The sequence below is a fragment of the Corvus brachyrhynchos genome, unplaced genomic scaffold, assembly GCF_000691975.1.
Source record: "Corvus brachyrhynchos isolate BGI_N302 unplaced genomic scaffold, ASM69197v1 scaffold65, whole genome shotgun sequence".
In the NCBI taxonomy this organism is placed as follows: Eukaryota; Metazoa; Chordata; class Aves; order Passeriformes; family Corvidae; genus Corvus; species Corvus brachyrhynchos.
This window is the reverse complement of record NW_008238365.1, coordinates 2,644,772-2,669,639: the sequence shown is the minus strand read 5'-3', so window position 1 is coordinate 2,669,639 and position 24,868 is coordinate 2,644,772. Positions and strand designations below refer to the sequence as shown.

Genomic DNA, 24,868 nt, shown 5'->3' with positions numbered 1-24,868 from the left:
TGCCAGAGAACAGGGACAGGAGAGAGGAAACATCTTCCAGTTGAACCAGGAGAGGTTTAAATTGGATATTAAGGAAAATTTCTCCATGGAAAAGGTGGTCAGGCCTTGGAACTGCCCAGGGAGGTTTGGAGTGCCCACCCCTGGGGGTGTCCAAGGAATTCCTGGATGTGGCACTTGGTGCTCTGGGCTGGGCACAGGGTGGGGATGGGGCACAGGCTGGACTCTGATGATCCTGGAGGGCTCTTCCAGCCTCAGTGATTCTGGGATTCTGTCCTGTCTGGTTCCAGGCTGAGCCTTGGGCCAGGTGGGGGTTCTCACCTGTGGAGGGTGCTTTTCATTGCCACCAGCTCTCCCAAACCTGTCCCAAAGCAGATTTATCTGTCCTGCTGCAAACTGGGAGCCAAACCAGCAACGTTTGCAGCGTCTGTGGCACACCTGGAGCAGAGCACGAGGGATGCAAACAGAGCAGAGGATTTCTGTGTTGATTTGTTTGGATATATTGATTTTTTGCAAGGGCAAGCTTATCAAGTGGCATTTCTGGCGCTGGTTTCGTTTGGTTCCTCGCAGCAGGAGCAGAATTAAGCCAATGAAAAACACATTGCAAATCTCACACAATCAGTGCTGGCTCCAAGCACGTTAAGGGGATAATCACTCAATAATCCATTGCCCTCACCTTCATAAAAACAAGGAATGGAGTTCGCTGCTTTTTTGCCTTGTTAGTGTGTGTTTTTTGATTGCTGCCCTAAAGATCAGAGATGGCAGAATTGCTGTTTGCTGGGGAATGATGCCATGTTCTGTCTGCCATTCCCGTGGTTTAAATTGCTCTGGCATGCAGAATCAAGGAGGAAGGCAGGAGAACAGTCACCAGGCAGGGATTCCTGCCAATCCTGGCCTTCCTGGGGCTTTGGAAAGCAGAGCTGAGGTTTTGAACGTGGACACTGGTAAATGATTGTTCCTTCAAGGGGACGCTGCCTGGGCTCTCACTTGGACAAGGACATCAGAGAAGGAAAAAAAAAATCAGTTGTGTGCATTAGTTGGAGGCTTAGGAGAAGTGGCTTTTATGGTGACTTCAGTGAGAACAGGAGCAATTCCAGCTCGTTCCCAGCACGGGATTTCACCACAGGAGCAGCCAGGGAGGGCTGTGGGGCTGAGGGTGGGAGGTGCTGTACAGATATTTTCCTGATTGAAGCAGCATTTCCTGCTCCCTCCTGACTGAGTGTGGTTTTAGCACCATTGATGGAGCCACGCTGGATGTTCTGTGGGCAGAGAGGGGCGGGGGAGCAGGGTTTGGTGCCCTTTGGTGCTGCCAGGCTGCCCATCCTCCTCTGCTGGCTCTGGGCACGCTGGGGACACACGAGGATCCTCTGAGGAGCAGTGCCTGCAGAGCTGCTTGGCTTTATTCCTTTCTAGAGGTTCAAGAAGCCCAGAGGTTCCCCTGGAAATTGTCTCCTCAGCCCATGTGGGCTCTGTGGAAAGCCTGAGAACAAACTCAGTGACAATTTCATGCCCTCGTGCACAGGCACTTCTCTTTTAAAGCCCTGTAAGTAGAAAATACCAGTTGTGTTGGAATAAATGCTGCAGGGCAGTGTTGTTTCGGGTAACACTTAATTCCTGTGGCTCCTTGGGGACAGCAGCTCTTCCTTACAGGTAAAGGACATGTTCGTGTTGCCCTGAATTAAAAGCAACATCTGCAAAGTGAGATCCTCTTAGCACAGGGACTGTGAGCAGAATCCACGATGCCAAAAGCTCCGTTCAGATCCACTCTGGGTAATAAAAAGCCCAGGCTGCATTCACAAATCCCTGAGTGATGGTATGGGCTGATCAGGGGAAGATAAATCAGCAGGTTCTGCTTTTGTTAAAGCTGGTCTGGGCATTTCCTGGATTTTTCTGAGTGCACGGATGTTTCAGCAGGCCACTCTAATTAAACTGCCAAATTAATTAATAAAAACAATGACACTTTTACTCAGCACAGTAAAAACCGAATCCTTACGGATCCTGGAAGCTTTTATTGATAATAAACAGGAGCAATTGTCCTTCCAGTTTGTCCAGACACTGGGTTTTATGCCGAGGGCTGGTCAGTGCTGCTGTGCTGACATTAGAACTTTAAATCACGGGCTGGCAACTCCGTGAGCTCTGCCAATAACTGGAAATTTTGCTCCAATAAAGTTCTCAGGCAGAGCCCGTCAGCTCTCATCAGTCAGAGCTCAGTGTGTGTGAAATAATATTTAGGTTTGCTAAATGAGAGCCAGAGAGAAGAGGAGGGAAGTTCTCTTGCTGTCTCTGGGGGCTGCTGATGAGTTTAAGGAGGAATTGCTGGGGCTGGGTGCTCACAGAAACTTAAATGGTGCCCCCCCAATTTGGATTTGTTCTGTGGGTGCCTTTTCATTCCATGTGAGGAGAGAAAACACCCTGAACTAAATCATATTTACAGGTATTTCTTAAAGGGTCAGAGAGCTTTGTAGCACAGGTGATCCTTTGCCCTCCTGGCAGAAAGTCTGGCTGCTGTATGTGGGATAAACCTCGGAGGGTGTTGTAAGAAGCTTTAAATTCTCTTTTTTACTGTTTATCTCGTGCTGCTCCTGCCCTTGGGAACCCCTTGAGCACTCTCGATCCTGAAGGATACCGAGTTCCTTCAGTTCCTGCTGCTCCCGTGGTTTGTAAAGCTCTGGGTTTGGGGCAGCTCAGGGATTGCTCCTGGATTCCTGGCCTTGGTAATGGCAGGCAGGAGTCCAGTATGGGATTTGTTGAGGGTTTGGGATTAATGAAAACCAGTAATAAACAGGCTTTTATAATAAAATCAGGTGTCATTTAGCCCTAAGTCCATGAGGGAAGCAGGTGGGAGGACAAGACACGAGGGCTGGGAGTTTTTGGATTTGTCCAGTTTCGTTTTGTTCTCTTCACTCTGATCTGGGTCCGTGTCCTGGGCAGTTCCTGCAGGGCAGCTCCCACATCCTCTCACGCAGTGATTCCATGGCTCTGGGCTTGGGTGTTTACCTCAGGGGGGAGGTGGGAATCATCCCACTCTTTGCTGTGCTGCATTTGGGATCTGTCCCCACATAAAACCCTCATCCTTGGCCTTGTGCTGGCAGGGATGGCTGGGTGAGGGTGGGGAGGATTCCTAGAAACTCCCAGCCTTATCCACTGTCCAACTGCAGAGCCAGCACTCCGGAGGCACCACATTAAAGGGCTTTAATTAGTTGCTAACATCCATTTTTTGCCTGGTAGTGCAGTTTGTAGAACGCTTCGGTCACTTGCTGATATTTCTACTCCAGGGTTCTCAAAAACATTTTAAGCATCAGTGAACAAAGCCTTGGGCTCACTCAGCACCCCAAAATCTCTCTCCCATGGTGTGGATGGGGCGGGTTCTGCTCCAGCATCCCAAGGCTGCGTTTGGGAGCGCCCCAGGGCAGGTGTTGGTGACCAGGCTGTGAAGCAGGGAGGGGTTTGGGACAGGACCAGTGAGGAACCACAGGAGCGGAGAGCTGCAGGAGCAGTTCCTGCGGTCAGGGAGAAGGTGGGGAAAGCCCAGGATCTGCTGCTCTCAGGCTGCCCTGGTGTCCGAGTCCTGCAGCTCTGAGCTCCTTCCCCAGGAGCGTGGTGGGATCTGCCCCGCTCCTGGTTTTTTGTAGGGCAGCAGTGCTGAGAGTGACCTCGCTGTGGAGTTTTTTTGGGCAGTGCTGAGTGAGACCTCGCTGTGGGGTTTTCTTGGGCAATGCTGAGTGTGACCTCTCTGTGGGGTTTTCTTGGGCAGTGCTGAGTGAGACCTCGCTGTGGGGTTTTCTTGGGCAATGCTGAGTGTGACCTCTCTGTGGGGTTTTCTTGGGCAGTGCTGAGTGAGACCTCGCTGTGGGGTTTTCTTGGGCAATGCTGAGTGTGACCTCTCTGTGGGGTTTTCTTGGGCAGTGCTGAGTGAGACCTCGCTGTGGGGTTTTCTTGGGCAATGCTGAGTGTGACCTCTCTGTGGGGTTTTCTTGGGCAGTGCTGAGTGAGACCTCGCTGTGGGGTTTTCTTGGGCAATGCTGAGTGTGACCTCTCTGTGGGGTTTTCTTGGGCAGTGCTGAGTGAGACCTCGCTGTGGGGTTTTCTTGGGCAATGCTGAGTGTGACCTCTCTGTGGGGTTTTCTTGGGCAGTGCTGAGTGAGACCTCGCTGTGGGGTTTTCTTGGGCAATGCTGAGTGTGACCTCGCTGTGGGGTTTTTTTGGACAATGCTGAGTGTGACCTCGCTGTGTGGGGTTTTCTTGGGCAATGCCGAGTGTGACCTCGCTGTGTGGGGTTTTTTTGGACAATGCCGAGTGTGACCTCGCTGTGTGGGGTTTTTTTGGACAATGCCGAGTGTGACCTCGCTGTGTGGGGTTTTTTGGGGCAGTGCTGAGTGTGACCTCGCTGTGGGGTTTTTTTGGGCAATGCTGAGTGTGACCTTGCTGTGGGGTTTCCCAGGGTACCAGTGCCGAGTGTGACCTCGCTGTGGGTTTTTTCCAGGCTGACAGGATTCCAGCTGCCTGCTCCCATTGTCAGCACCGGCCTCGTGCTGTCCCTGTGGCTCGTCAGTGACTACGCCGTGAGTGCCCAAGGCTTCCAGGCCAGCTACGAGGGTGAGTCCAGGAGGGGCTGAAATTGCACCTGAATTTGGCTGGGGGGTGGGAAATGAGCTGTACCAGGATTTAGACATCTGTGCCTTGTTGTTGTGTAATTTAATCTGTTTTTTCAGTATTTAAATTGCTGGTTCCTTCCAGCGTGGTTTTGTTTTTCGTCTCAGCCATCCTTTAAACTGCACTCTGAGTGAATGTCTGGGAAGGGTGGATGATGTGGGGGTGACAGTGGGATTTCCAGGAGCCACGTAGGCACCAGGATATTTGAATTACTGCACTTTTTTTTTACATTCTCTTTGCCCATTTGTTATTTTGCTTTTCCCTGCCCCTGCCTCCTCAAGTCCTGAACTCACCCCCCGTGTTTGCTGCCATAAACGATGCCTGGTGGTTGTGGGGTGAAGGGTTGTGTGTGAAGGCTCCAAACCCTCAGATGCTCTGGGCCCATGGAAGCCTCGGATATCTGGGAAAAGCTGTTTTCTGGTGGAAGTCAGGTCATGATGTTCCGTGCTGCTGCTGGGGGAATGACAAATTAACCGTGTTAAAATTCAACTTACGCCGCTGTTGATTACTGAACCTAAAATGCTGTTCAGCTCCCCATAAATGTTTTTTTTTTGGAGTCCTTAAAATTATCATTAAGGCTGAGAACTTCTTGGTAATGAGTCCAGCCGGCCAATTAGCCCGGACATTCAGCCAAGGAAATGCCTTCACTGACACGATGGTGGAGCCTCTCAGCATTTCCTGCTCTCAACAATTAAATTCTGTTCAAAACCCTCTAATTTCTGATGAAAACCTCTGCTCTGCCTCGAGGCACCGAGGCACTGGGATGGTTTTGTCTGTGCTGGAGCTCACAGGGACTCAGTGGGGGCAGCAGTGGGGGCAGAGCTGGTCCCAGGATCGTCCCACTCATCCCCATAAGGCCGTGGAGCAGCTCTGGGTGTTCCCAGGGGTGGTGCTCCCTGGGGACGATGTGGGGGTCAGGTGAGGATTTTGGGAGAGGTGAGGCTGTCAGGACAGGTGAGGATGTCAGGACAGGTGAGCTCAGCACCTGTTGGGAGGAAAGACAAATCCATTTGCAAAACCTCTGCTTTTTCCCCCCGAATTATTGCAATTTTCTTCAGATCTGCCCATTTGCAAACCCTCTGCTGGAACATCTGCCAGCCTCCGTGCGAGACCACGTCACTCCCAAATCCTGGGACAGAGGACACGCAGCTGCTTTTGCACTTTCTTGACATTTCGAGTTCATTTTTTGGCATTTACACACAGCTCCTTGTACACTTTGTAATGGTTTTTTATTACCTCGATGCCGCAGGAAATCTTGTACAAAGGCTCGCACCAGGGCTGCCCTTTAGTCACACGCGTTTGAAATGATCTGGAGTTTATTTGACTGGTGATTAGGAGGCTTTCAAGGCTGTAACTGAGGGGGAAAATAAATGTATTTAAAACTTAACCTGAGCCAGAGTGACAGAGAGAGCGTTTGGGTAAATCAGAGCTCTATTTTGAGGGCGGGAGAGGGGTTCGCTTGCTCCAAGTGCCGCTCGAAACCTTCCCCAAAGCAAAACATTCGAGGTTTGGGTGTTAACTGAGGCTGAAGGAGGTGATAAATGTGGTTTGGATGCACGGGCCGGGCTGCTGCTGGAATGCTGCTTCAGTTCCTCGGGAATCTGTGACTCCGGGAAGAGCCTGTGACGGGATAATTCCCGTTGAAAGGAAGAACAATGCATCAGAGTCCTGCAGTAAATGGCTCCGTTCTGATCCGCTATCAAAGGCCGCTCATTGTTCTCCTCCTCGCTCGGAGCAATCCTTGGGAAATGCACCAAAAGAAACAGAATTTTAAAATCAGAACGAAAGCTCTCAGGAACTTTTTGGAAAAGAGGACAGGAAGAAAGTGCAGTTGGAGGCATCAGAGTGGCACAAAAACATTGTGCTCACGGTAGTGTCTGCTCTGCCCTGACCCTCTGGGAAACGCGTCAGCTGAGGCTGGTGTTACCTCGGTGAACATTCTCCTGTCTGCACGAAGAGATCCCTGATGCCTTGAGCTGGCCACCTAAAAACAGAGGCTGGACAAGAATAAGAGAATAAAAGGAGGTATTTATTGCAAGGGCCTTCAAAGGGGCACCCTGGGCAGTCCAAAGGCTCCAGCCAAGATGGACCCCGGGTCACGGGTTCTTCACCTTTTTATCAGTTTGGTCCATTTGCATGTCAGGGTTAATTCTCAATTATAACTTCAGTTCATGATGTAATTACCCCAAGTTTGCCCCCCCTTTAGTTTACACATTTTGGGGCCTGGGACAATCTGGGTGTCCTTGGAGAGCAAACCTGGAGAGGTTTGTTATGTGTGACCAGTGTGAGAGAGCAGCAGCTGACAGGGCCCACGGAACTTCAGAGTTACACACTGGGCAGTGCAGGATTTGAAAACCAGAAAAGTTAAAACCTAAGGCATCAGCCTCAGCAGCAGGGTCTGGATGGGACACAGCCACATCCTGAGCATTCCTGGTGTGTTTGCTGGGCATTCCCGGTGTCCCAGCACACACAGCTCAGCTGGACATGGCTCTGGAACAAGGACAGGCAGGGCAGGGCTGGAGAGCTGTGAAAGGACATTGTCACTGCGGGAATCCCAGGCTGAAATACCCCTCCAGGATCAGCGAGTCCAAGCTGAGCCATCCCCACCTTGTCCCCAGCCCAGAGCACAGAGTGGCACGTCTGGGCCTTCCTTGGACACCTCCAGGGATGGGCACTCCAGACCCCCCTCGGCCCCCCTGCCAATCCCTGAGCACCCTTTCCATGGGGAAATCCCTGCTGACGCCCACCCTGAGCCTCCCCTGGCCCAGCCTGAGGCCATTTCCTCCTCCTGTCCCTGTTCCCTGGGAGCAGAGCCCGACCCCCCCCCGGCTGCCCCCTCCTGTCAGGAATTGTAGGGACAACGTGGAGCCCCTGGAAGAGCAGAAGGGCAGAATGAGCTCCAGGATGAGCTCCTGAGCTTCCCTGGAAGAGCTCCAGGAAGAGCAATCAGGAGTTGCTGTGTGGCTTGAAAATCTGGGAATGCACCCCCCGGCTGCCCCCTCCTGTGGGGACACCATGGAGCTCCTGGAAGGGCAGAACGAGCTCCTGACACTGCCGAGCTGCTGCTCCAGCCCCAGGTGCCAGAGGTGCAGTGGGATTTGAGGAATAACAGCTCCAGCACTGCCGCTCTTCGTTCTCGACCTCGTGGGTTTGGGACTTCACTCCATTCCTGTGCTGGAGGATCTCCCTTAACCCTCTTTTCCTCCTTGTGTGACCTGCTCATGTCTCCTCCTTTCCCTGCTGGCTCGTTCCTGCCTGCTCTCCCTGCCTGCCTCTCCTGCTCCCCATCTTCTGCTGCCTGCTGGCGTTTCCCTCCAGGTGCCAGATCCCAGCGCAGAGCTGGGCAAAAGGCAGGGATTTGGTGCTCATTCCCCTGCAGGCTGGGAAAAGGCAAAGGTTGGTGCTCCCCTGGCCCAGCCCAGCCACCTCTGAGGTGCAGAGCTCTGCCAGGGCTGCACAGCTTTGGGGTGAGGGTACCAGAAGTTTGGTGGCTCTCCCCAGATGTGGCACAGCTGGTTCTGCACCTCACCCTGCTGAGTTCGCAGCTTCCAAGTGGCCCAGCAGGCTCAGGGTGTTCCTTGTTTGGGAATTCCTGTTCCTAGGTGCACTCAGAGCTGCTGTGGGGCTTGAAAATCCAGGAAGGGGCCCCCCAAAATCCCATCTGGGGAGAGGAGACAGGCTTAGATCAGCACAAATCACTGGATTTGGTGGCTGGTCTGGAAAAAGAAACGAAGGCAACCATGGCAGGAGCACTGGGAGTGAAAATGGTCAGCTTTTTCTCAGGGAATTGGGAGAACAGAGAGAATTTCATTTCCATTTCAATAAAATACTTTGATCTGAAGGAAATTTTATTACTTAGGAACTTCTAGGGAGCGCAGGCAGTTCAGGGAGCTCCATTTCAGCACGTCTCATTTAGAAAATATTGAAATTAAGTGCTTTCATGCTTTCAGCATCCCTAAATTTGTTTTCTTTCCCCATTAACTGTCCCTTGAATTCAACATGATTTCCTAATTAGCCCCGTTCACCCTCAGACTGGGGGATTTTTCCTTCTTTTCTCACTAAAGGATTCTTCTCCCAAGCCCAACCCAGCTGTGGAGTCCTGAATTTCCTTTCAGCTGCAGAATTTTGGAGACAGCTATAAATAATCGCAGTTAAATTTGACTGGGACGTGAATCCTGACAGCCTCATCTGGTGAAAAATCTTCCTAAAAATGTCGAAATGCCCATTTCTTGCTGGCCCTGGAAGATGAGTGAGGCTGGGCTGCAAAGGGAATGAATTCCTCTCCCTGCTGCCTCACACCTGAGGAATTCACTCAAAAGAAATTGGGCAAGTCTGGGACAATGAGAGGAAAAGTGAAACGAATTGCACAGAAATAATAAATAAAGCAGGGGATGGAGGGCAGGGAGTTTATTTGCTCACTAATGAGGGGATAAAAGAAGATTAAATTATTAAATTAAATTCAGTTGTTATTAAATCATCACCTCTGGATGCTGAGTTAGACCCAGAGGGTGACAAATAAAAAGGGAGTTAAAGAAAAATAAAATCACAGAATTGTTTGGGTTGGAAAAGATTTCCCAAATCTGACCTTGGACCAGTCCCCACCTCGTGAAGCAGAGCAGGGGTTGATTTTCATTTCTGTCCTTGTCAGGACACAGTTTATAAATCTGTCTGTAGAAGAGGGATATAAAGAGATATATTAAAAAGGGATAGAAATATTTTATATATATATATAAAAATATAGGGGAAAAGAATATTTTAAAGGGGTACAAAGGCATATAAAATATAACGAATATTAAATATAAAAAAATTCTATAATTAAATATATATTTATAAAAATATAAATATACAGATTATAAATATAAATATTTAAATATATTATGGTTCAATTGTAACTTGATATAAAATACACCTGTATTGAAGTAAAATATAAAAGAAGAGGGCTCTGTAAAAGCAGAGGGGCCCAATAATGTCAGACACAATTGTTTTAGGAATACTCAACTATGGAACTTAGAATTTTAATTTTAGGGTGGGATTTTTCGTGGTGGGTCTGGATTTTTTTTCCCCAAAAGCAAAGTTCATTCCAAAGCCCCTGGAGGAACCCAGGGCCCTTTTTTAAAGGGATACAAAAGGGTGTAAATGCCTCTAAATATAAACCAATAAGTGAATATTTCAAATAAATACAAATATAAAACACACATATATTTAAGGAAAATATAAAAGAAGAGGGGTATAATAATTTTGGATGCTATTTTGTTAGGAATCCTTGTTTTTGTAACTCAAAGTTTGAATTTCAAGGTGGGATTTTTTTTTTGGTGGTCTGGATTTTTTCCCCTCCCCAAAAGCCAAGTTCATTCCAGGGCCCTTTTTGTAAGTGGTGCAATACATATCAACATAAACCATGGAGTAAATACTTTAAACAGAAATATGGATATAAAACACACATCTAGTTAAGTGAAATATAAAAGCAGAGGGATGCAGTCAAATGCTATTTTTTTAGCAGTCCTCATCTGTGTAGCTTCAAGTTTGAATTTCAAGGTGGGATTTTTTGGGGTGGCCTGGATTTTTTCCCCCTGAAAGCCAAATTCAGTGGGAATTCCTGGAGGGAGCCAGGGCCCCGTTTTAAAGGAATACAAAGGGATGTAAATCCATACCAATATACAGCAATAAATGACTATTTTAAATCTGTATAAACTGCACATATTGGAGTAAACTGTAGGAGAAGAGGGCTCCATAAATGTTCTTTTAGCAACCCTCCTCTTGGTAACTTCGACTTTTAATTCTGGGGTAGGGTTTTTTTTTTAGGGTCTTGATCCCCACCCAAAAAGGAGAATTCAGTGGGAATTCTTGGAAAAAGGAGAATTCAGTGGGAATTCCTGGAGGGAGCCAGGGCCCTGTTTTAAAGGAATACAAAGGGATGTAAATCCATACCAATATACAGCAATAAATGACTATTTTAAATCTATATAAACATAAACTGCACATATTGGAGTAATGTAGAAGAGGGCTCTGGGCTCGATAAAAGTAAAGAAATGCAATGTTCTTTTAGCAACCCTCCTCTTTGTAACTTCGACTTTTAATTTTAGGGTAGGGGGGTTTTTTAGGGTCTTGATCCCCACCCAAAAAGGAGAATTCAGTGGGAATTCTTGGAAAAAGGAGAATTCAGTGGGAATTCCTGGAGGGAGCCAAGGCCCTGTGGATCCCTGAGGAATTCCCGGGGGTGAAGCTTTTCCTTCCAAGACATCGCCTTTGATTGCAGCTGCACCAAATTGGCTCTGCAAACACGCGGGGCTGCTTGAAAAGGAACAATTAGGGCTGCACGAGCACTGCTCATTTGAGGGAATTAGAGGCGTTTCAATCCCGAGGGAAACAGCCCCGAGGAAATGGAGCTGTTTGGGATAAATACTCGGCTCTTTCTCAGGCACAGGCGGCTCGTTCTTCACAGGCTCTTTCGCAGAGTTGTGCAAACAGACGGAGAAAAGACAATTAAACGCTGCTTTCAGTCGCTCCGGGAGCGTTCCTGGCCCTGGGATTTGGTGGGATGCTGCTGCACTTCTCCCTTTTCCCAGCTGGTGTTTGGCTTTGCGGCCGCAGGGGCTCCGTTGATGGATCAGTTCAGAGTTCTTGTTGGCTTTGGACACTCGATAATGAAGATTTTTCTCTACAAGTGGCCCGAGTGAGCTGCTGGGTTGGATGGACCGGCCCTGGCCTTGGAGGAGGAAAACCCAAACCAAATAAAGCCAAAATAAACTGAAACCCACAAAGCGAACGAATTAAAAACCCACAAACCCGAATAAGCTAAAAGCCACAAAACCAGTCAAAACCCATAAATCCAAATAAACTAAAACCCACAAACCCAAATAAGCTAAAAACCACAAAACCAAACAAATTAAACACCCACAAACCCAAATAAGCTAAAAGCCACAAAACCAGTCAAAACCCCATAAATCCAAATAAACTAAAACCCACAAACCCAAATAAACGAAAAACTACAAACCCTAATAAACTAAAAAGCAGAGACCCAAACAAAACCCCACAAACCCAAATAAACTAAAAACCACAAAACCAAACAAATTAAACACCCACAAACCCAAATAAGCTAAAAACCACAAAACCAGGCAAAACCCATAAAGCCAAATAAACTAAAAACCCACAAACCCAAATAAGCTCAAAACCACTAAACCAGACAAAACCCATAAATCCAAATAAACTAAAACCCACAAACCCAAATAAACGAAAAACTACAAGCCCAAATAAACTAAAAAGCAGAGACCCAAACAAAACCCCACAAACCCAAATAAACTAAAAACCACAAAACCAAACAAATTAAACACCCACAAACCCAAATAAGCTAAAAACCACAAAACCAGGCAAAACCCATAAAGCCAAATAAACTAAAAACCCACAAACCCAAATAAGCTCAAAACCACTAAACCAGACAAAACCCATAAATCCAAATAAACTAAAACCCACAAACCCAAATAAACGAAAAACTACAAGCCCAAATAAACTAAAAAGCAGAGACCCAAACAAAACCCCACAAACCCAAATAAACTAAAAACCACAAAACCAAACAAATTAAACACCCACAAACCCAAATAAGCTAAAAACCACAAAACCAGGCAAAAACCCATAAATCCAAATAAACTAAAAACCCACAAGCCTAATAAACTAAAACCCACAAATCCAAACAAAAACCCACAAACCAAAATAAACTAAAAGCCAGAAACCCAAACAAACTAAAATCCACAAAACCAAACAAATTAAAAACCCCAAACCAACCAAACAAAAGACACAAACCCAACCAAATTAAGACCCACAAACCCAAAACAAATGAAATCCCCACAAACCCAAACAAAAAGGCCACAACCAACCAAACTAAAGAACACCCAAAGCCAGCTGACCAAAAATCCCAGAAAACCAAGCTAAAACCCCAGAAACCCAAATAAACTGGAAACCACGAACCCACACAAACTAAAAAAACCCCAAACCAAACTAAAAAACCACAAACCCAACCAGCGCGAAACTCCATAAAACCAAAGCAAACTAAAAACCCACAAGCCCAAATAAACTCAAAACCACGAGACCAACCAAAAACCCCACAAACCCAAGTAAACTAAAAACCCCAAAGCAAACAAACTAAAACCCCACAAACCAACCAACCGAAAACCCCACAAAACCCAGACAAACCACAAACCCAACCCAACAAAAACCCCATAATCACAAACAAACCCAGTCTGAGACACTGAGCACACTATGGTATCCAAACACTAAATTCATACTAACCCTGGGTGTACAACAGAGATCAAAAAGCCCCAAACCCAAACTAAAACCCCACAAAACCAAACTAAACCCCCACAAAACCAATCAAAAAGCCCCAAACCCAAACTAAAACCCCACAAAACCAAACTAAACCCCCACAAAACCAATCAAAAAGCCCCAAACCCAAACTAAAACCCCACAAAACCAAACTAAATCCCCACAAACCCAAACTAAACCCCACAAAACCAAACTAAACCCCCACAAAACCAATCAAAAAGCCCCAAACCCAAACTAAAACCCCACAAAACCAAACTAAATCCCCACAAACCCAAACTAAACCCCACAAACCCAAACTAAACCCCACAAATCCAAACAAAAACTCCACAAAACCAAACTAAAACCCCACAAAACCAAACAAAACCCCCAAACTCAAACTAAAACCCCACAAAACCAAACAAAACCCCCACAAACCCAAACTAAACCCCACAAACCCAACCATAAGAACAGCCAAAAGCCCCACAAAGCCAAACAAACAGAGAAAGGGGATTCTCCAGGACCTCAGGCAGTGTGGGGTTTTTTGGGGAGGTCTCTGCCGTGGGGGGAAGGAGGGATCCCGCTTTTCCAAGCCCACTGGGAGCACTGGGAAGTGTTCCAAACCTCCTCCTGCTGCTCCTTTTCCCGGGAAGTTGGCGTTGCTTGCTTTGTCTCGCGGCGGATCTTTGCAGGAGGGGGTGTGGTGTGGGATGCAGGGTGTGGGTAGCAGGACTGTCCCTGCGTTCCCTGCCCCGGGCTTTTTGGGATCTCTTTGGACCCAGCCCATCCTGGTTCTGATTTCTGGGATTCTGGGGTTCTTTAGTAACTCTTTTACTCCGCTCTGCTCAGTGTTGGGCACCAGAAGCTTCCAAAGGATTGGGCAATTCCTTCCAGGACTTTCTTGGTTTAACAGGCACCATTTTTAACTCCCGTTCCCTCCGTGTTTTCCATCCTCTCCTCATCTGCTGTGCTCCATGTTCCGGCTCTGTGGTGTTCCCTGGGCCTCCCAGTTTGAGTCCCAGCCATGACCTGGGAAAGATTCCTTTGGTCTCCCTGGGGCTCATCCCTCCCTCCTCCTCCTCCTGCATCCCACAAACTGAGCTGGGTCGTGCTTGGAAAGGAGATTCCCCAGGTTGGGAGAGGAGATTCCCCAGGTTTGGAGAGGAGATCCCTCAGGTTTGGAGAGGAGATCCCTCGGGTTCGGAGAGGAGATCCCTCGGGTTTGGAGAGGAGATTCCCCAGGTTTGGAGAGGAGATCCCTCGGGTTTGGAGAGGAGATTCTCCAGTTTTGGAGAGGAGATCCCTCAGGTTTGAAGAGGAGATTCTCCAGGTCTGGGAAGGAGATTCTCCAGCTTTGGAAAGGAAATTCCAGCCCTTTGGTGCTGGTGGAGGGAAGGTTTTTGGTGAGGGATCAGCGAATCCAGTGGCATCCCACAGCTCCTTTCAAAAGGACAAAGGGAATTCCTGGTGGGATGCAGAGTCTCATGGAAATCAGGGCGGGTTTGCTGTGGATATTGAGGGGTGTGTTCCAAATTTTGAAGTGTAAATGAGGTGCTAAATGCAAAATGAGCTCGGAATATTCATGGCAGCTTCCCATTTGGAATCCTGGAATGGTTTGGGTGGGAAGGGACCTCAAAGCTCATTCCAACTCCCTGCCGTGGGCAGGGACACCTTCCACGATCCCAGCTTGCTCCAACCTGGCCTTGGACGCTGCCAGGGATCCAGGGGCAGCCACAGCTTCTCTGGGAATTCCATCCCAGCTCCTCCCCACCCTCACAGGGAGGAATTTCTTCCCAATATCCAACCAGAGCCTTCCCTCCTCCAGCTCAATGTTATCAGCTTTCAGCAATTTTATTGCTTTCAAATTCCTCCTGAGTTTGAGAGGCTGCTCGTGGGCTGGGGCAGTGTCAGGTGGAACTCTCTGCCATCCTGTGCTGGTTGGAAAGTGGGGAAGTGATTCCTAAATATCCACTCTGGATCTTCCCTATCCCTATTCCTGAGCAGAGAGCTGTGCTCAAGCTGTTCATTAAAAACACAAAGTTTGTAGCCCTTCACAGCCTGTGGTGATAAAGCCACGGAGAAGAACAGCGTGGCAGGCTGTCAGATCCTGGATTTTGGGCTGTGCCAGCACAGGGCCTTTAATTTCCTTCTTTTCTGCAAGGAATCAGTCCCTGGGTTCCATGGGAAACCAGGAGAGCGGGGCAGGATTGTCGATACCCTTGAGTGACGGGGTTGTTGCACACAGGGCAGTGTCTGCAGGAGATGGATAATTGCATTTCAAGCACAGCCCTGCATTGATTCTGTCCCCAATTAAATGTTTTCCACCTCATGTCAAAAATTGGGCTGGCAACGGGTTTGCCCTTGAACAGGTTTTTCGTGGCTGCTCTTGGGAATTCTTTCCGGAGCTGTGTCCCTGTTTGCTGTCAGCCACTTGCAGCCTGCAGCTCCTGTTCCCTTTCCTGTGCTGTGCATTGGAAATGAGGGATTTGGCACAAATGGTCCCTGTTGGTGACGTGTGTGGAGTGGTGGATGGGAATCTGGAGGGAGAAATAGCGCCTGGATGGTGAAAATCCCTCACCTGGGCTTTCTATCCCAAATTAACCTGAATTCCTGCCAGTGCTTCGGGTCTGTGCCAGCACTGGGAGAACTGGTGTCAGCCTGGCAGTGAATAAATACCTTGGTTTGGGTCAAAAAGACCCAAAAAAATCCTCCTTCAGCATCTCAACAGGAGCTGTTGTTTCATGGACAACTTCCAGGGCACAGAAAGCCACCCGAGAAGTCCAAAGTTGGCTTTTAAATCCTGTTTTGCTGTTTATTTCCACTTCCCTCTGGAACAAAAAGGACAGAACAGAGCTGGAATTGTTCTCCTGGTCACAAGCACATTCCAGCCAGTGCCATTCCAGCCTCGGAAGGGGAATGAATGGCAAATTGGCGTGGCAGGGGTGACTCAGTGATTTTTGCCAGCCTTGGCAGGAGCTGTGCGAGTGCTGCTCCCTCGGATGCGGATCGTGTCCAACAAATTTGGGATGCAGAACCCAGCAGACGAGCCAGATGCGTGCCCCTTGCCGTGCTGATGAGCTCGGGGCTGCAGCAGGTGCTCCTTCAGGCACTCATCAACCAAAAATCTTGATGAGAGGGTGAAGAAATAAATGGAATTGTAGCTGTGATGGCTGCTGGATTTCCCTGGGAATTTGGGAATCTTGTTCATGAACCGACACTTCCTTAGGTGGGAAAAGGCTCCTGGGGCAGAAATCGGGGGTGGGGCTGTTTGCTGAGTTCGGCTCTGGATCCAGGAGCTCTCCATGAGTTCCCAAGGTCAAATATTCATGGGGTTCGTGCAGGAGCTGCAGCTGAGTGATCTTAAAAGCTCCATTTCCTTGGATTTTCCTGCCTGTGCCTCTCCTGTGGCCTGGGGTGACCCTCAGCTGGTGTAAACCAGGTGATTCCAAAGGATCTTCTCGGTGTAGTCACTTCATTCCAGAGCTTTCCACAGGGTGGGAAGCTCACGTGGATTTTGGAGAGGATCCAGTGGATTTCCTGGGATGCAGGATGGACCATGGGATGGCTGAGCTGGAGCTCCTCGTGGCCAGGAGCTCGAGGTGCTGGTCCTGGAGTGGGATGTTTGGAGCTGTGGCAGCCCGGAATCCCTGCCCTGGGAATGCCAGAGCTGCTCACTGTGGGATTCCTGTCCTGGACACCGGGGTTTGGTGGCTGTGGCTGTGCTGCTCCGAGTCCTGGGTGTTCCCGTTGTTCCAACAAGGGCAGAGGGAAAACTTCCACTGAAATCCATGTGGTTTTGGGATATCCTTCCTCCTTTTCCCCTCCTGACCCAGCCGAGCAGAGTCACGTTCCAGGGGCAGATGCTTTTCTCTCCATCAGGATTCCAGACTGCCCCGACTCCCCGGGGAAGGAAGAGTCAAACCTTCCCGTTCTTTCTCCCTCTTAGCCACACAAAAGATTTTTATTACTTCAACGAGCTCCCAGCCAATCTCTCTTAATATCGCACTAATTGATTTGAAGGCTTGGAAGCAGCAGAGCTAATTAGCATTTGCTGACTCAGCCCCAAGCCCCCCTCGCCTCCCGGCAGAGGATGGAGCAGATATTGACCCACGTTTGCTGCAGCCCTAAATGAAGTCGAGGGAATATTAAGTGTCTCCTATTGGCGTCGGATTTGCATATGCAAATGAGCCCAATCAGCGCTGGAGAGCGGCAGTGCTAATGCTCTGCAAATGGGAGCCTCTATTAAAGCATTTAAGCAAACTCAAGTGACACTCGCTGGGCTCCAGCACTCGGAGGTGCCACTCCAGGGTGAGGGAGGAGAGGCAAAAAGCAGTGCAGGAACCACTGAGGGATCTGTGGAGCTTTAATCTGGCCCATTTTGGTGCTTTAATCTGGCCCATTCTGGTGCTTTAATCTGGCCCACTTTGGTGCTTTCATCTGGCCCATTCTGGTGGCATTTGGCAGTGGAGGGCTCGTTGTCCTTGAATCGGTGAGTTATAAAATATCCCAGATTGGGAGGGACCTGCAAAAATCAAAGTGCAGCTCCTGGACACCCCAAAAATCCCACCCTGTGCTTGAGAGCATTGTCCAAACCCTTCTTGGACAACACTTGCCAAACCTGGGGGTTCTGGATGTGGCTGGACAGGGAGAGGAGTTGGATAGTGCCTGCTGATGTCCTGGTTAACATCTTTTTCCATGTTATGGCTGCGTGGTGTTACCCTGCCAGGGATGAATAGACCCTGAGAGAAGGCAGCTTCAGTTGCGTCCCTTCTTGGGGACAAAACAACAAATTTTAGGGCAGGAAGTGGGAGCAGCTCAAACAAGGATACAGGAACTGGCTCCAGGGCTGGCTGTGGCCCCTTGGAAGGGCCGTTCTCCAGAGGGATGGGACGGTGATGCAGATCAGGGACTGGGATCCAGGGGGGATCACTGAGCACAAACCTTCAACAGGGAAATAAAAGCTCAGGATTCAGATTTTTAAAGCCCGCAATTCAGGTTTCCAAAGCCCACAATTCACATTTTCAGACCAACAGGATTTCAGTTGATTTGGAAGACAAAGTGACCCAAACCCCCCCTTACCCCTGGCTGTGATTAGAAGACAAACCAGGGAATTCTAACCATGAACAGGAACTCTGGAATTCTGAGCATTAATTCTCCCAACCTCGATCCTCTGGGGAGACACAACTGGGAAACCAACACACAGAGATTAAAAAAAAAATTAAACAAATAACAAACTCAGATTGCCAAAGCCCACAGTTCAGATTTTTAAAGCCCACGATTCAGATTTTTAAAGCCCACAATTCAGATTCACAAAGCCTGGAATTCAGATTTTCAAAGCCCAGAGTTCAGATTGCCAAAGCCCACAGTTCAGGTTTCCAAAGCCCCCAGTTCAGATTTTTACACCCAACAGGATTTCAGTTGATTTGGAAGACAAAATGACCCAAACCAAGGAATTCTAACCATGAACAGGAACTCTGGAATTTTTGAGCATTAATTCTCCCAACGTCGATCCTCTGGGGAGACACAACTGGGAAACCAGCACAGGGATCCACATCCAGCCCATCGCGCTCTGTGAGGCTGCTCTACTAAAACCCCTCATTTCCATCCCTCCTTGCCCCTTTTTCTTGCCTTCTGTGGATAATGAAGAGCCATTTCTGTTCCATCAAGGAGTCTCTTTGAGTCGTTGGATGCCTCTGGGCTGGTGTCAAGTGTGCATTTCCAGCAGAAGTCCCCACTAACGAGCTGGGCACAAATTGCAGCCCCAGTGCCAAGGCAGTTTGGTTGAAAGGCTGCTCCGTCCTTCAGAGCCACTCCAGCAGGGACAGGAGCTCTGAGGAGGAAGGTGGATGCTGAGAGTGATGTCTCACCTCTGGAAAAATTTCTTGTGGCTCTTAAAGCAGCTGTTTTTATTTGTTTTAATTTTTTTTTAAACTCTGTGTGTTGGTTTCCCAGTTGTGTCTCCCCAGAGGATCGAGGTTGGGAGAATTAATGCTCAAAAATTCCAGAGTTCCCGTTCATGGTTGGAATTCCCTGGTTTGGGTCACTTTGTTATCCAAATTAACTGAAATCCTGTTGGGTCTGAAAATCTGAACTGGGGGCTTTGGAAACCTGAATATCTGGGCTTTGAAAATGTGAACTGGGGACTTTGGAAATCTGAATTGGGGACTTTAAAAATCTGAATTCTGGGTTTTGGCAATCTGAACTGTGGGCTTTGGCAATCTGAATTCTGGCCTTGAAAAACCTGAATTGGGGACATTGGAAACCTGAATTGCGGGCTCTTATTTCCCTGTTGAAGGTTTGTGCTCAGTGATCCCCCCTGGATCCCGGTCCCTGATCTGCATCACCGTCCCATCCCTCTGGAGAACGGCCCTTCCAAGGGGCCACAGCCAGCCCTGGAGCCAGTTCCTGTATCCTTGATGTCCCTGTGCTTCTCTCCCTGGTCACATTCCCAGAGCTTGCAGTGTTTAATTCCCTTGCTGTGATGTTTTTCTTCGCTCTCAGGCTGTTGAGCACAGCCCCGTGCCCCTGGCAGGGGAGGCAGCTGCTCAGAACCACAGCTTTGGTTATTTTGGCCTTGTGACACAAGCAGAGCTCTGAGTACCAGTTCAGCCCTGCAGGAATCCACCAGCCTGGAAAACATTCCCTGTGCCATAGCATTCCTAAATTTAGAGGTTGCTGTGTAATGATTGTAAAATTTCCCAGCTTGTGTGTGAAGAAAGGATCACTGGAGAGATCTGGTGTTGCACCAGCTGGGATTTCTGCAGGAATTCCCATCATCTTCAGTTCCTCTGTGGCCCATGGAATGTTCTTCCTGGAATGTGTGTTTGAGTGTCCACACCTTGACTTAGGGACACAAATGGTCCTGGGGTGGGATGTTTATTTCAGTGTCTCTCTCCCGACTTAGGGACACAAAGGAGCCTTCCATCCCATACACAGATCTCAGAGGGGGTTGGGTGTGTGGCCTGCTGAAAGCACAGACTGGACCCAGCAATCTGGGTGGGAAAAATCGGTTTTAAGCTCCAGCTGGGAAGAGGCTGGTTGGATTTGATGTAGGCAGGGGAATTTCTGTGGGAAAGCAGCAGTGGTTTGACCAGCATTGCTTTTAGGGGATTGCTGTGAACTGGATTTATCCTTTGTGGCTTTGAGGCCTGGGAGTAAAAAGCAGCGACAGGAACCTTCCTTGAGTGAGGGACAGAAAACCCATCCCACAAAGTCCTCCAAGATGTGCTGATTGGGATCTGAGCTCTCAATCCACCCAAATCTACCTGGCCTGGCTGGTAATTCCTTCCCCTTTTCTTCACCTGATGGAATTTCTTCCCAGTTTGGGGATTAAAATGTCATTTGGACAAGCAGACCCTGGTTATGAGTAAATAAATTAACTCCCAAGGTTTGCTGGGAGTGCTCCAGCTGCAGCTTCAGCTTGGAATTGCTGGGATTTCTGGGAACAAGGGGACTGGGAGGATCCCCAGCTCCTGTCCAGCTGACCACGGCACTGGTCAGTGGGAGGAATTCCGTGCTGGAGAATTCAGAGGTGTTTCCTGTCCCTGTAGGAATTCCATGCTGGAGCAGACTGAGGTGTTTCCTCTCCCTGTCCCTGCAGGAATTCCATGCTGGAGCAGACTGAGGTGTTTCCCTGTCCCTGTCCCTGTAGGAATTCCATGCTGGAGCAGACTGAGGTGTTTCCCTGTCCCTGTCCGTGTAGGAATTCCCTGCTGGAGCAGACAGAGGTGTTTCCTCTCCCTGTCCCTGCAGGAATTCCCTGCTGGAGCAGACAGAGGTGTTTCCTCTCCCTCTCCCTGTCCCTGCAGGGATTCCATGCTGGGGCAGACAGAGGTGTTTCCTCTCCCTCTCTCTGGGTGTTCACAGCCTGAAGCAGAAAGGAGATCAGGGCTCCAGCAGCTCCACTCCTCCTCTGGCACTGAGCAGGAATAGGGGATCCATATTCTTGTCCTTATCTCCTCTTATCCCCTTCTCCACATCACTTTTTTGGTCTCTCCATCCCTGGAGAGCCCCGGCAGCGCTGTCCTGTCCCTGAGGAGCAGGGCAGGGCTCTCCTGCTGTCCAGTTACTCCTTGGGAAGCAGGGAAGGAGTTGGGAGATGTGGAAAAGCTCGGTTGGTGTCACTGTCCCACACAGGGCACCCCCAGCAGAGCCTCAAGAAGAAAAGGCTCCTTCCCCTCCTCCTGTGCCTGCTGCTTTGGGGTTTGCTCAGCTCCAGAGGATCTGTCTTAATTCAAATTAAATGAGTATTTAATTAACGTTATCTCCGCTTCCAGAGGTGCACACGGTGCTGATTTGCCTCCCTGATTCCCTGCACCTCACCTTGAGTGGGATTTTGGTGGGGAAAGCAGCGGCATCAGCCACTGGGAATGCAGCAGGAAAAAGGCCCCTCTGCTGCCAGAATGTCCCTTTGTGTGTGTTGGTCATTTGAAAACCACTGGAGGGATGATCCCTGTGGGTTTCCAGCTCAGGATATTCCGTGATTCTCTGGAAGTCACGCCTGTGGACACAACTTCATTCTTTCCTCATTATCTTATTCTTCTTACTCTTGATTCTCTTAACTCTTCAGTATCTTCTGCTTCTTATTCTTTATTTATTCCCTGGGATTTCCAGAGCTGGAATTCTGTTACTGAGCCCCCAAACCACCATGAAGCCCAGACTGATGTGCCCAGCCCTGACACAGCTGCAGACTTTGAAGGATTCTGGGCAGTTATTTTGGGGTTTTGCCTCAAAAAGCTGCTCTCAGTCCCTGTTTTTTTCCCCCCAGCAGATCTGATGGAGCTCTTGGCCTCTGCTACACCAGATTTTCTGATTTTTGGCTCAAACCAAGGTGTTTTGGGCTGTATAAAAACTGAGAAGAATTTCTGTGAGGAGGGGACATCAACAGGCCCAATTTGCTGTTAAAATTCTGATTATTTTGGGCTGAAATGCCTGGGGATGAACCAGCACCATCCCAGTCCTGGGTTTTTATCAGATGCTGCTTCCAGCAGCTCCTCAGGTGGAGAAGGTCATGGTGGCCCTGGGGTGTTCCCTGTGAACCCTCTCGTGTTGTTGGAGAGGAAAAACAGAGATTATCCGAGCACTGAAGGACTCAGTGATTTTTTATTATTATTATTATTATTATTACTAATAATAATATTTTCCTTGACAAATGCTTTTTTATCAGATGCTGCTTCCAGCAGCTCCTCAGGTGGAGAAGGTCATGGTGGCCCTGGGGTGTTCCCTGTGAACCCTCTCGTGTTGTTGGAGAGGAAAAACAGAGATTATCCGAGCACTGAAGGACTCAGTGATTTTTTATTATTATTATTATTATTATTATTATTACTAATAATAATATTTTCCTTGACAAATGCCTTGACAAAGGCATTTTTTGCTGTAGGTGCTGGTAAAAAAACGGTGTAAAAGAACAGGAAATCCAACAATACCAAATAAATTGAGAAGCTGAACTAAACACGCCGTAATTACTCAGTTTTTTCATCTTCCAGGCAGGTGCTGAGGGATAATTTCACTCCAAAAGTGAAAAACTCACCCAAATCAGTAAAATCTCATGAAAACACCGTTCCCTCCCCAGTTTTGTGCAGAAAACTGCAACAGGTCCCAGTTTGTTCCTGCAAATTGGCTTTCCCACATTCCCCTTTGTGCTGGGAATGTTTAATCCCTAATGATCGCCTCCTAATTCGGAATTTTTTTGACTGCGAGAACTTTAATTACTTAAGAGTGCTTAATTAGCAGATGTGGAGGGCTGATATGAGCGATGCCCACTCGAAAGGGATGAAAGCAAACCTCTCCTGAAAGGGAATTTGAAGCATCCTGAACCTCCCAGCAGCAAATCTGTGGCCATCAGCTCTCAGGAAAAAGGAGGATTTTAGGAAGTATTTTGTATTTTCTGGGCAGCGAACGTCGTTGTTCATCATTATTGCATCTCCAGCTGGTCAAGAGGGATGGTTTCAGTTTGATTTGCCCATTTAATGTCCTGTATAAACTTCATTATGAGAGAAATAATTGAGTTTGGGAGAGTGGAGTGCACGACCTTTAATTTATGCAAGAGATGGGGACCCGAATGTGTTTCTTAAGGCATTAATTTCCTGTAAGTGGAAATTTTTATTGGCTCTGCCATAAAATTCCTCCTGTTGGGTTTTAGATTTGGCTTGCAGAGGATGTGAGGAGTGGAATTCCACGCTGATCATTTCCCAAGGCAGGATTTTGGGTACGTTTAATAGGGATTAAGGAAAGATGATTGGTGTCCTGTGGGTTTTACATGAACCCAACAATTCCCAACAAAAACCCCTCAGCCAAGGCCGCTGGGGAAGGTGAATTTTTGCTTTTCCGGCTCAAATTGTGCTGCCAGCCTGAGGTGTGACAGGCAGGGAGATAAGATCCCTCCTCTGCTGTGGAAAAAAGGAAGAAAACAAGGAAAAAACCCAAAATATCCCCCCAAGCAACGAGCAAAACCCAGGGAAAGCTTCTCCTGAGGATTTGAGCTTTTCCCCACTTGTCCAACAGCTCCATCCATCCCTGGACACACAAACTCACCTGGCTTTGTGTTCCTGGGGAAAAAGGAAGGGAAAATAAAGCGGATCCACCTGCACAGGACCCCTGGAAAATCCCCCAGGGAATTCCTGGAGTGTCCTCGTGCTGTGCCCAGTCTGGGTCAGTCCCACCCGGTGGAGAGAAACAATCTGAGAGGTGTTTTTTTAATATATTTAGCAAATATATTGATAAATTTATCATATTTAAAATAATACATAAATACATAAACGACAGATATCAACATATTAAATAGATATTAACAGATTATATTAATATGTAGTAATATATTAATATAATAGTAATAGATGAAATAAATATACCAATATAATAAATATTTAACTACATATATGAACATATTAAATACATATAACAATATATAAAATAAACATGCCAATATAATAAATACATTATCTACATATAAGAACATTTAAATATACATTAAATAGTAAATAAACATACCAATATAATAAATATATTAGCTACATATATCAACATATTAACTACATATATTAATATATTAAATCAGTATACCAATATAATAAATACATTAATTATGTATATCAACATACTAAACACATATATTAATATTTTAAATAAATATACCAGTATAACATATAAATATATTTACTACATATATGAACATTTAAATATGCATCTAGTAAATAAACATACCAATATAATAAATATATTAATGACATGTATCAATATATTAAACACATATATAAATATATTAAATAAATATACCAATATAATAAATAAGTATATTGACTACATATATTAACATTCAAATATGTATTAATATATTAAATAAGTATACCAGTATAATAAATAAATAAATCTATTAACTACATAGAGCAACATATTAAATACAACTGTTAATATATTAAAAATATACCAATATATATTCCGTATTCTGCATGATAATTACGGGTTTATATAGAATATATTATATTTATCAATAGATTTACCGTACTTATCTGCAGCCATCGAGCTGCAGAAGGGCTGATAACATCAACGCTCTGCTTCCTGAGAGGTCACTCCTTGCTTTGATCAGCTCCCAGATGGAATTTTCTTCAGGCTGGGAGAGAGTCCCTTGATCATTCCTGTGATTTCCATGGAAATGATAACCAGTTCCTTGATAAAAGGATAACAGCCTGTGCCCCCGGGCTGTGCTGTGCTCTGTGCTGGGCCTTCCCTCGGGAATTCCACAGGGATCCCACCCCACAGGGACAGATCCATTCCACAGGGACAGATCCCACCCCAAAGGAACAGACTCCATTCCGCAGGGACAGATCCCACCCCAAAGGGGCAGATCCCACCCCACAGGGACAGATCCACCCCACAGGGACAGATCCATTCCACAGGGACAGATCCATTCCGCAGGGACAGATCCCAC

The 24,868-nt window shown here is 47.4% G+C and overlaps 1 protein-coding gene across 1 annotated transcript in view; it reads left to right on the top strand.

The window, feature by feature from the left end:
• CSMD2 (CUB and Sushi multiple domains 2) overlaps window positions 1-24,868 on the top strand; it is a 304,492-nt gene that overhangs the window by 37,303 nt on the left and 242,321 nt on the right. Inside the window, 1 exon segment of the mRNA XM_017736114.1 lies at window positions 4,481-4,593. Within this exon segment, the coding sequence (XP_017591603.1) occupies window positions 4,481-4,593 (113 nt within the window).